Consider the following 12,223-nt stretch of genomic DNA (forward strand, 5'->3'; position numbering starts at 1 on the left):
AAACTAATTCTAGAGCTCTTTTAAAATATCTTTATTAGTTACACAAGTAAAGGATTTACAGCTTTCTCAAGTTATAATTACAACCTTTTTCTAAATAAGACACTACACAGGCCTGTGAATGAATACACAGAAGCTGGGAGTCTGTGTATTGTGTGTTTGTGAAAGGGAGCTTGTGCGAGTGTATGAATATGTACATATACATAGGATGGGAACTGTCGCTTTGTAAGATTTTTTCTTAAATGCTTTCCTGTATCTCAGTGGTAAGAGCAATGCGTTAACAACGCAAGGTTGTCGGTTCGATCCCAGGGATTGCACATGCCTATGTATAAATGTATAGGATAAAGCAATGTAAGTCGCTTTGGATAAAAGCGTCTGCCAAATGCATAAATGTAAATGGCAGCAACCATGATCTGTGCAGTAAAATAACACTATATAGATTACAATGATGTTAAAAAAAACATCTCTGTACCAAATAAAAAAGTGTTTGACTTAATTTTCGCTTGGCATCTCATTCTCTCTATTTTCTCCGTAGACGTAACAGCCCACCTTTCCAATGTTCACACCTTTTGGTCCAAAAAGGTACCCATAGCAGGGCACGTGGCAATAAGGGTTGCCCTCATGCTGTGATAATGTAAATAATAGAGTGTATGAGTAACGCAGTCATTTTAGTATATGGCTGTTGTCCTTCTGAAACCTTGTATCTCCATATTTTGTGATTTTTTTTGCCATAAATGATTATTATTAATCGGCCTTTCTGTTTGTCACTGTGTTTTTGCAAATATCTAACCAATAAAAAGTATTAAAAAGTGTTTGTCAACTTTGACAACACAGTATTTAATCATTTAAAAAGTACTGTTTTTTTTCCATTTCCTGAAAAACAGGAAATATGGACATTTAAGGTTTCGGACAGACAGCGACAACATATTGCACTAATAATGCACAATACTGTATGTTATCAAATACAATTAAAAATATAAAAATCACTCAATTATTGCTCCTATAGTTTCATCTCAAATTAATAAGTCAGGTAATGTGATTTTTTATGTCAAATAATATTTCAACATTTTAAATAGTAGAAATACAGATACACATGCAATTAAGATCAGTTAAGGAAAGTTAACAGAAACAATAGATTTTGTGTTTGAGAGTACCTCTGCATGGCTACCAGGTGTGAGTGTTTTCTTGCACCTCATACAGCGAAGGCAAGGTCTGTGCCAGTTACGACCCAGTGACATCACCTTCTCAGCTGTAGCATTAGACCATGACATCATCTTATTACATCACAAATTACATCATATGGATACACAAGTGCTGTTATGGAGTTAATGTCATACATTAAAAGTAAAAATAAATACAACATTTATATTTGGAAAAGAAATCAGAGTATCATTTTGTGGAAAAAATGACAGATGATGCACAAATAATGTAATGCTGTGTTTTAGTGCAAATGACATTAAACACTGAAATACAACTACAACTTCTCTATACGTACAAAACAAATAAAAGTGTTTCAATGTAAATCTTGATGTTTCTTTTTTAAAGTCTTACAGTGGACACATTCATACAGAATTCTGCACATTGCACAGCAGCACCAAACCACACACACAGCAACCACAGAAATTCCTTAAAGTTCTCAAATGTCTGAAAAGTCTGGGGTAAAATTCATTGGACTCACCAAAATACACTGCCTTTCCACAGCCGGGACACATATACGTCTCTCCGGCAAACATACGTGTAGGAGTAGCAGAAGCTACAAATAAACAAACATGGATAAGGGATAGTTCACCCAAAAATGGTCATTTACTCACCCTCTTGTCATTTCAAACCTGTATGACTTTCTTTCGCAGAACACAAATGAAGATATTTTGAAGAAAGTTGGTAACCGAACAGCGTCGGCACCCATCGTCACTTCTATGGACACAAAACCAATGCAAGTGAATGGGTGCCAGTAACAACATTCTTCAAAATACATTTTTTGTGTGTTCTGCGAAAGTAAGGAACTCATAAAGGTTTGAAATGACAAGAGGGTGAGTAAATGATGACAGAATTTTCATTTTTTGGGTGAACTATCACTTTAAACACAGAATTTTGTCAAGAGTTCTGTCAGTTTTAAATCATAATTTCATCTCCCGTGTTCATTTATCAGCATGAACTCAACATAGTTTCAGTGAAATTCAAGGGGCCGAGCTTATGCGATTAGAAAACAGTGACAATTCTCCAGACGTTTTCACAGTGCCCCTAAAACCCTCCCCTAACATTCCTCCCATATCCCCCGCCTGACGGAAATCACCTATTAAGGGGACATTTTTCAGGAAGGGAGCCAATCAACAGAGGCCATTAAAATTCCACTGTGTAAAATCCCAAGGGGGTCACTTCAGACAGCTATCCCCACACCCATCATCACTAAACACACAGTATTTTATGCCTCTCCTCCCTTGCACTCAGTGTGAGAGCATGTATGTTTAAAAGTGCTGAGGATGTACTGATGTATTATGGACTGTGTGGAACAATGCAGGTTGAAAGAGTGTTTCTATATATATGCATAGGGCGTTTGTTGTTCCTAAACAGGACATGTAATTATGACTTTAAAATCCTCAAACTCCCCCATTTGAAAAGTGCTGCGTGTGTTTGTTACCTTTAGGTTGATTATAGTTGATCTGCGAGTTGGTCCAAGGAGTAGTCGGCGATCCTTCTGAAGGGCTGTTACACGATTTATTAACAGGTGTCGGTGGAGGCGTGTCATATATGTAGGACCCTGCCCCTCCAATATTCACACCTACCAATTAGAGGACAGAAAAATGAGAACCCTTCTGTTACTTTGAGAGCTATAAAGCTCATATCTAAGTTTCAGACTCTTCTAAAGCAGAAAGCATTACGCAAAAATATCTTCTTGCTCATTCTAATAAAGTTGTGTGTGCTAAGAATGATACATGACCACTTACGCATACAAGCGCAATCAAGATCTCCATTGAGTATACAACAACACAAGCTTAACACTTAACACAAAATAAGCATACACTAAAACATAAGTTTTCCCTGTAAAATTACATGGTTTTCTCTGCTTTTCTTGCAAATTTTCAAAAATAGATTGTAAAAAATGGAAAACTGGCAACTGGGGCCCAGAAATATACTGTAAAAATATTAGTTTCCGCCGTAAAATTACATGTTTTTCTTGTAAATTTGCAATCTTTTCTGTAGTTTGACGTTTTTTGACCGTATTTAAAAAAAATGTGACAAATATATTAATAAAACAGTAAAATCAGACATCATACGTGAAAAATCTGTAAAAATCAACAGTAAAAAATTGTTTTTTAACAGTGTACAGTAGACTATATTTTCCTACTGCTCCCCCAATTCAGCCATCAAGCTTGTCTACATCTCTCTTTTTTCTCGTTCTCTTTCTCTTTCTGAAGATTTTACGTATAATTTTTTAGTGTGAACGTTTATGTTTGAATGAGCTTAGATGAAAGATAATTACTTGCAATCATGAGAAGTTAAAAAACATGAGGGGATTGTCTGATTTTTTAATAAACGTTGCATGAGTTCTGAGTGTGTTTGGGTAAATAAGGTTTGAATTTTCTACACGCTTAAATGCTGAAATCTTTTCTGACTGCAGGGAACAAACAGACATTTATCTGAAGATCTTTTTCCTGAGCCTTTTTCTGTTTTTTCCTCTCTCGCTCCCTCTCGTTCTCTCACACACAAACAAAGACACGGGCTAGTGTTTCCAATGGTGAGTGAACTGTCTTTGGTTGTAAAGTTGTTCTAAAAGTCACAGAGTCAGATGTCTGTAAATGAGCCCTAATTCAAACCCTTATTTCCTGTAAGGGCACATGAACCAAACAGATCCATTTTTATAAATGAACAAACATGGCAAACATTAATCTTCCAAGAGCCTCCTGACTCTGCTTCAGAGATATTGTGGAAAATGCACAGGAACATTCACTCTCTCACACACAAACACATACAAACAAAGTCTTAATAAAAACAAATCTGTCTCTTCTAAATTAAGACAACCACAAACATTTGAATTATAATTGTATATACCTTTTGGTCCGAAGAGGGTTGCGTAACATGGTTTATGACAGTATGGTAATCCATCATGCTGTTGGAGAGAGAGAATAAGAATTAAAGCATACTTTTCTCTCCATCGTAGTTTTATTTGTTTTCACTTTATTTTACATTACTGATGTTTTATCAAGTGATGTTTTATTACTTGTTTATATGTGCTATTGTACTATTAGATTTAATTTGTTTTGCACAATTTCTAAATGCCAGCAGCTATGCTGAAAAAATGTATTTGTCCAGCTAAAAAGCACACTAAAATATAATGTAAATATATCGATGGGAAGATCTTAGAAAACTGAAGAAACTTTCTCAAAACATTCATTTTACAAAAATAATCTATTTAAATTATAATTCATACATTCGTATGATCTTGTCAGTCACTATTCTTCTAAAATTACAATTTTCATGGAGGAATACTTTTTTAGATGATGTGTGTTTGAGTGTTAAAATGAGAGGCTGTCGTGCTGGAGTCATTAGGAATCATTGTTTATGCTTCTGTTCCTTCCTGCCCCTCCCATACTGCATAAAAGACTCAGTCAGCCCAAACACACACTTTTTTCCTTGTGCATGTGTGTTCAAGATAGCGATCACTTTCTTTTTACACCAAAACACCATACTAGACTAATATTAAATAAAGGATCAATACAATATTGAACAACATTCAATTGAATAAACTTCCCTAGGAGTGTCTAAATCTCAGTGCCCGTCCAGAAAACCCGCTCACAGTGTTGCTAAAAATATAGTTTGTGTTCGCACCAGGAGTCATTTCCAAAAGAACACTTTGAATATGAGGCAGTCTACACCTGCAGACAGCCAACAGCATCAACAAAACAACCTCCTGCTGCTCAACACAGCACAGATGGCTCTTAAAAAAATTAGAACACAATGACCATAATAACACAGTAACAAGACTAAATATATCCATGAGACAATGAAACATTGTGAGTGTGTCACCATTTCAATCAGTCAATCCAAAAAGACAAAAAAGACCCTCCTTCATAACAAAGTAACTTAAGACGTAACTTACCTTATAATTAAACGAAAGCTGTGTTTGACTGTTCTGTTTGTGTGTGTGCAAGAGTGTGTGTGCGACTGAGAGAAAGAGAGAGAGAGAAGGATGAAAGGAATAGAACAACAGAGAGAGAGACGAGAAGGGAGGAAAAGAGGGGAGAGAGAGATGATTGTTTTCTAGATTAAATGAACCCTATCTTTGTCCTCTATTGTCCTTGTAATAATACTGGGGTGTGTGTGGGGGGGTGGGGGATGTGTCAGGGAGAAAGTGCTTATGCTTATAGATACAGACGTGTGAGTGTGTTTGAAAATGACAGTTCTCTAAGAATTTTACTGTGGTTAAGAATGTTATAATTTATAATTTCCTGTAGTAGGAAAAGCCAAAAGTAGAAGAATGTTTCCCATTCCTTTACTACAGTCAGTTAGATTCTGCACTGTTGTCTCTGCCTGTCAATGTCTTTTTTGTTCTATACTGGGAAAAACATATTAATAAGAAGTATAAAATGATATTTATTTTCAAAGTCAAGTTTATTTATATAGCTCAAATGTGCTGCACAACCTACACTCTTAAAAAAAAGGTGCTTCAAAAGGTTCTTAGATGCCATTGAAGAACTTTTTGGTTCAATAATTCTTATTGGCGGAAAAAGGTTCTTCAGATTATAAAAAATAGAAAGAGATGGTTCTTTAAAGAACCTTTGACTGAATGGTTCTTTGTGGAACCAAAAATGGTTCTTCTATGGCACTGTGTGAAGAACCTTTCAAACACATTTATTTTTAAGAGTGTATGGTAAAAAGAATTCCTTCAACAAAAGTGTAACACACAAATAGAAAAGTTTTGTGTCCCTAATTCATTGCTATTTCAGCATTCGGGTTCAGAGTAATAGACAATAAACAATATTTTTCTATCCCTAAATATTAATAACTGCAATTTCTCTTAGCCAGTCAGACTCGAACATTCCAGACAGCATCAATCACGTTACTATAAATACCCATTATCTGTGTTCAGACATGTTATGCGTTATGCTCAATCAAACCGAGAGGGCATGTGCATGAACATTGTTGGTTGTCTAAAACAAAGTAGCAAAAATCATATGAGGTGCATGACACCCCTGTCTTTGTTGAGTGAATGTGTCAGCTATCTCGAGATTTAAGAACTTTCAGTTCTTTATATTTCAGTCGTATTGGTGACCTGTGTCAATTCTGGGTGAACGAACAATTTAGCCCAGAGAGTAAACAACACAACTTAGACCAATGAAGTAGAATATATCAGACAGGACTATCATACATGTCAGAACAATAAGAAGAGAGATGAAACAAGTCAGTGGGAAGAAGTGAAAATTAGTGCACACTTGACCTATAATAAATGTCAATGTCTGAGTCTTTAGAGTCCAGAAACTAAATATTTAAATCCTGGTTTTTGTCAGAGAATGATCACATGTTACCTGTGCTATCTAATCATAATGCCATCAGCACTGGAGTCTGCCCTAACAAGTTTTAAAGGAACTAAAAAGGAACTAAATTCAGTGAACTTCACACATGAATTCACAAAGAATATACAGTACATGCTGATGCAAATATAGTCAAAAAACTTGTAAAGTCAATGAAAACAAATTTGTTCTGTGTGAAAAAAATGAAATGTTACTGTTAATTGGGTGTGTTGATTTGAAATGAATAAATCAGAAATAATCAGAAATTAAATAAATCGGCCCATTTCATGAATTTCTCAAAAAAATAAAACAGCCTTTAGGTCCAAGATCCAACTGCATTTATTCATTGCTTGTAATTACTTTGGCCTTAACCATATTCCTTTGGACCACTGAACAGACATTACGTTTGGCACTTTCATTTTTTTGTGCACTATATACTGATTTGTGTATTTTATAATGTACATTTTGTACTCAAATAAAGCCTCATGCTGCTTTGATTTTAACTAGCAGATTTATTTTTATTTTTGATGAAATTGCAGCAAACCTGCTTACCTCTGCATGGCCTCCAGCAGACAGAATCTTACAGCAACGCTCACATTTCAGACAGAAGCGATGCCAGTTTTTCCCCAGAGAGCTTACTTTCTCCGCTGAAACAGTGAGAATAATGTATTATATAAACAGTGCTGAATATGTATAATAATATACTTTATACCATGGTCTTTTTGAATACTCTATTCTGATTGGCTGTAATGTGTGCATTAAAACCCTTTAACGCACAGGTAGCTCCAGTAAGTTTGATTACATTTGAAATTGAACTGACAAAATCACTGTAATTTTCACCTGTTTGATCTAAAATTTCACTGTAAACATCAATAAAAGATTTAACTTGGCAAATGACCATGGTATAAGAGGGATAATCCACAGCTAGCTATGCGTTAAAGGATTTGAATCCGCTTCGCGTCGGGTGGTTCTTGGCCTCCACGTCATGCATTAAAACCCTTTAACGCACGGCTAGCTGTGGATTATCCCTTACATATAACCTGAAGATGACAGTTCTCATTGACTGTAGTGATAGACTATATTAGTATAGTAAATGTACAGGATATTATTTTCAAACTGGGGAAATTTTGTATGTAAGGAGGCAACTTGATCGACAGTACCGTTCACAGACTGTCTGATTCATACTGCAGACAAAAGCTGCAAAATCTGCCTGAAAGCACCGATTCCAAGTTGTGTGTTTAAGGTACCGGTCTTTTACAATGAGGACTTCAGATCATGTCTATATAGTAGGCTATTAAAAATGTGTAATAAACAGGTAAGGGTTGCGAGACACAAAAGCGTAGAGAAAAACTATCCACAGAAACACTGATTCTTCAGAGTGGTGTGTGTGCAAAACAATGCAGCATCAAAGCAGAGGAAGAACAACCAGGACCATCTAAAGAAACGCTCCAAACGTGGATCCTGTTTTACTGCTAACCCTGCTGGGTCTCAGATAATGCCTCTTTGCATTCAGGTTTGCTCTAATCAAGCGGGCGTTGACATCCGCATTTTCTCTGTGACCTTCAGATCTTCAAGCTGCTTTTTGCCCTTATATCAAACAAACAACCCACTTATCCGATGTTTCAGAATAAACAAACGTATGTGTTTAAAAAATGAAACCTTTGATCCGATGTATTTGGACTTTTGACTAACAAATCCCACAGCAGGAAAAAATTACTTCCATGTGTTAGAAAAAATACTTCCATGAGTTAGTTTGTAAATGTAAAAAAATCAATATTTACGACTGTTTTAAGCAAACACACAGTAAACCCGCACAGACTTCGGAAAACACAGGAATGAAACGCATGGATTTAAGTGTCCTATGAAGTTCAGTTTGGATCATTGATCCAAAGAAAAGTGTGCTGGAAAGTTAAAAAACAGGCAGAGTGGTGTCCAGAAAACAATGTGCTTTAGACACGTGGGGGAATAAACCCACCTCCCCAAATGTCTCACAAACTCCAGCCAACATTCCGAGGGTCCGTCTGACTCTTCGTCTCGCACACACATTCCATCACGCAAAACTTGCCAGGTCAAACAGAGAGCGTGGAGAGTCGGAGAATATTCAGGAGTCTAATCTCAAAGGGGATATCAAATCATTAATTTGACATATCTGCTCTTCAGCACAGCCAGAAAGAGTTACTCCATCCGCTAACCTGCAACAGTAGCACAACAGATAAAGTCCCTTGCCAAATTCTTACGTAACACCATCACCCAGTTCTCTTTTCACGGGCAATAGCATTTACTAACCCTGCAGCTACTGGATGCCAGGACAGAATACTAAATAGGAAGCAACAATGATGGGACAGACTAGAGAATAACATCCTATGGGGTTGTTAGAGCATCAGGGTCAGTTTTGGTTGACCTACAGTATTAATAACAATAACCCAGTAATGCACAGGCTGAGTTTAACCCTCATGCCTTTCAGGGACAGACTTCCTTTGTCCAAAATCACATACGTTTAACAAACACACAAAAAATTAAACAAAATCATCTTTTTTAAATGTAATATCATTACATCGCGTCTTTTGCTTTAAAACAGTTAAACCCATTACGAAGACTTCTGCTTCCAACTTTCACAAAGTAATCTTGAACTTGGAAGGTGATCTATGACAGTGGTTTTTGAAGGTCAAACTGACCACAGCAATAAAATAAATTAAATGTAATAATATTCTTAGACATACTGATACGTTTTTGACACCAGAAAATATTAGCTTTGCATGTATTCATTGCGTCTCTTACAACACACAATAATATTAGAGGACTTTTATATCTAACCTGACACTGTATATAAAAGTTTTTTTTAGCTATTAAGACCCCAAAGACGAAAAATAAGGGTACAATTCACACGGCTTATTACCTAATTACTTCAAAAGAACAAATAAGCTTTACGACTTGTTATATAACAAACTCTGTCGAGTTTTGCAGAAGATTATTCCTTCTTAAAATTAAATTAGCCTTGACCTTTCGACATGAATTATACATCCCTTGCCAGTTGAGTCAATTGGTTTAAGCTGCTGATACAATTGTAAATAAATGACATGAACTTGGCTTATACTTTTGTTGAGATATTGAGAGTCTACACCAGTGGAAAACGCTCACCGAAAAACACAGGCTTAACGCATCTCGGACAACTGGACGTCATTCTGGAAAAGTCTTGCTGACCGCAGGCTCGAGTCCTCTCGGTTCGCTGCTGGTCCCTCAGTGCTGCTCCATTCTGTGTGCAACACAAGTCGCGCCACAGCGTTTTTTTAACTTTAAAGAGTCTGAGAGCTTAGCTCATGAATATTAAATACGTCACATGACGTATCGCGCATACGTCTAATTGATTGGCTGAAATAAAGGCGATGGTAAGTGGAGCTACAGAGCTGGCAAATTGACGAATCCTACTATAATGACGGCTTGGCTGCTGAATATTAATTAGGTCACGTGACTGGACGCTACCATAGGTTACCAAGCAACGTCAGTTTGACCTGAGCGTTCGTCTAAATATTAATCCACTTACCATAGTAGAATTCGTAATTTCGCATCCCGCCTCCCCTTGAGCTGCGTGGCACTGTGGCGCCACACCTTTGGCCTGACCACTGAAAATGTTTATTTGCACGGAAAGAAAACGTTTACTTTAAAGAATACCACTTTAATCTTGTTTATTCACGAAGTGAAAGTTGCAAGGCGAAATTTGCGGGGTGAATGTGAATTCTTATTACAACTTTTTTTACATAACACTGAACGATTTTTAGGAATATATACAGTATAAACTGTGAATTTGTGAATTAAGGTTAAGATTTTTTTTTCTAAAGAGGACACACACACAGTTAGAAAGGAGTGTTTCACACTGCCACCTGGTGTTACGATTGCGAATAACAACAGAAAATATATTCGAAGGATAAAGGATTTATACTTTTACATTAATTATTATTGCATTGAATAGCTTTTGACATTTTACGACTTTTATTGTTTTATCTGTTAAATACCTTTTAAAAACGAACACTAAAGCATACATTCACCGAACTATCCATCACTTCTCTATTTATTCTTCTGGGCCCGGTTGCAAGAAACCCCTTAGGGTAAGAAAACCCAACCAGGCCCGGAATGTTTCTGAGGACACTGCCAAGTCCAAACAGATGCATGTGTTGCATCAATGCCCTTATGGCCTCTGGCATCACCACTGACAACACATGACCTCAGATAAGCACATAATAGATTACTTCATTTGAGACTGGCATCCATGGTACCATTTGTTTACTCCACAGATGAATCTCAGATGGTCCATTACATTGCAAAATCTTAATGTGTATTTCATTCCTGACAAGCCCTTTACAGATAATGTGGATCATATATTTTGCATTTTCAGGTACCAATAGTGATGTACAGTACTTCAGTGACAGGGTCTATATTTGAGATAAATGTTTTGCTTCTTTTTACAGTTACTCACAAAGATTTTGTGTACACAAAGATCTCTTTTGCTATTTCTCTAGAATAACTTGTGACATCATCATGGCATCACTAAATGTCTTTAACTGTGTCAGGGAAAGTAGGATGCTGGGACTGTGAATAGCCTAATCACAACAGGACAATTCTTTTTTTGTAAATATGCCATGCATTCAATGTTTTGAAAGGTTTTACAATGATTTTACCTTCTTTATAAGACTTTACTCACAGCAAGTTGTCTTTGTTTGTAATTTGACAATGGCATTTCTCATAATTGTCTTGGGGGTGAGTAAACAATGATTTGATATTTTCTGTATCATTTTGGCCATTTCTTGTGTATTTTGCCTTGCTTTGGGCGGGGCATGTTATCACAAATTAAACTAACCGCTCCTGGTCAATAACGGAAAAAGCTATTTTGTAGCCAAGCTTTAAGGTATGTGCCAATACAAAATTAACTATCAAACTCTAGAAATATATGAAATATGCTTGGAGTTAAAGTTCTGACAAGCAAGTCTCACTCTCTAAAATATAGGCCTACTTCTGCATATATTCACACATCATTAATGAGTAATGTATTTTTCTCCTTGCAGAAAATTCTTATATACTGTACAATCTATTTGCTTATAGGTATGCTCATGTTAAAAAAAAACTTTTTAATGTTACGCACTATGACCACAAGAGGGTGTAGGGTCACCAGAGTTTTAAAAGGACAATCAGTTCTCTGCTTCATAGGGGTATTCCAGAAGATCCCTAAATGAAAGATTAAGACAGTTTTTGTTGCTCTTTGTTGTAATAGAAAAAATAAACTATAGTATATATAACTGAATTATGTTGTTCATGTATAAAATATTTTGTGTATACAAACTCATTGAGTTTTACATTAGTCTGTTTAGTTATTTTTCACACTACTCAAAAGTTTTAGAATGGGACTGGACTGTGTGTTGGTACAGGAGTGATTGTTATAAAACTTGAGCTTTACTGAACTTTTCAATAGTTTGCATTTGTGGCACTGTAAAATTTCTGGCAGTACCGTATGTAGAGAAGTTCTGGGCTTATTTACAGCAGGTCTGACTCATGCTTCTTTCTTGGCATCTTTAGCTGTCAGATGTGTGTCACATGCATGATTTACAATGATAGTACTTGACTTCAGCTGATTCTGCCCACGACCAGGCACATCAACTCTACACAAAAATACTCAACTTAACAGTAAAAAATGTTACAAATTGATGTTTTTTTGCAAATTTGAATTA

At 36.2% G+C, this 12,223-nt stretch overlaps 1 protein-coding gene across 1 annotated transcript; it reads right to left on the bottom strand.

Moving 5' to 3' along the window:
• Nucleotides 1-15: 15 nt before the first annotated feature.
• crip3 (cysteine-rich protein 3) lies at nt 16-9,776 on the bottom strand. The gene is made up of 7 exons (XM_057344121.1): nt 9,645-9,776; nt 7,059-7,153; nt 4,048-4,105; nt 2,636-2,776; nt 1,676-1,750; nt 1,152-1,246; nt 16-621 (listed from the first exon to the last, which is right to left on the bottom strand). The coding sequence occupies exons 1-7, from the start codon at nt 9,685-9,687 to the stop codon at nt 490-492; spliced, it is 639 nt and encodes a 212-aa protein (XP_057200104.1). The 5' UTR covers nt 9,688-9,776; the 3' UTR covers nt 16-489.
• Between the last annotated feature and the right edge of the window lie 2,447 nt (nt 9,777-12,223).

Source organism: Triplophysa rosa, linkage group LG10 (genome assembly GCF_024868665.1).
Source record: "Triplophysa rosa linkage group LG10, Trosa_1v2, whole genome shotgun sequence".
Lineage (NCBI taxonomy): Eukaryota > Metazoa > Chordata > Actinopteri > Cypriniformes > Nemacheilidae > Triplophysa > Triplophysa rosa.

Excerpts from the sequence above, each read along its gene's own strand:
- crip3 (XM_057344121.1), bottom strand. The coding sequence starts at position 9,687 with ATGACGTCCAGTTGTCCGAGATGCGTTAAGCCTGTGTTTTTCG. Across the intron at positions 1,247-1,675 it reads TGGAAAGGCAGTGTATTTTG|CTGAGAAGGTGATGTCACTG; the intron begins GTGAGTCCAATG and ends CTAATGCTACAG. Across the intron at positions 622-1,151 it reads CACCTGGTAGCCATGCAGAG|CATGAGGGCAACCCTTATTG; the intron begins GTACTCTCAAAC and ends ACATTATCACAG.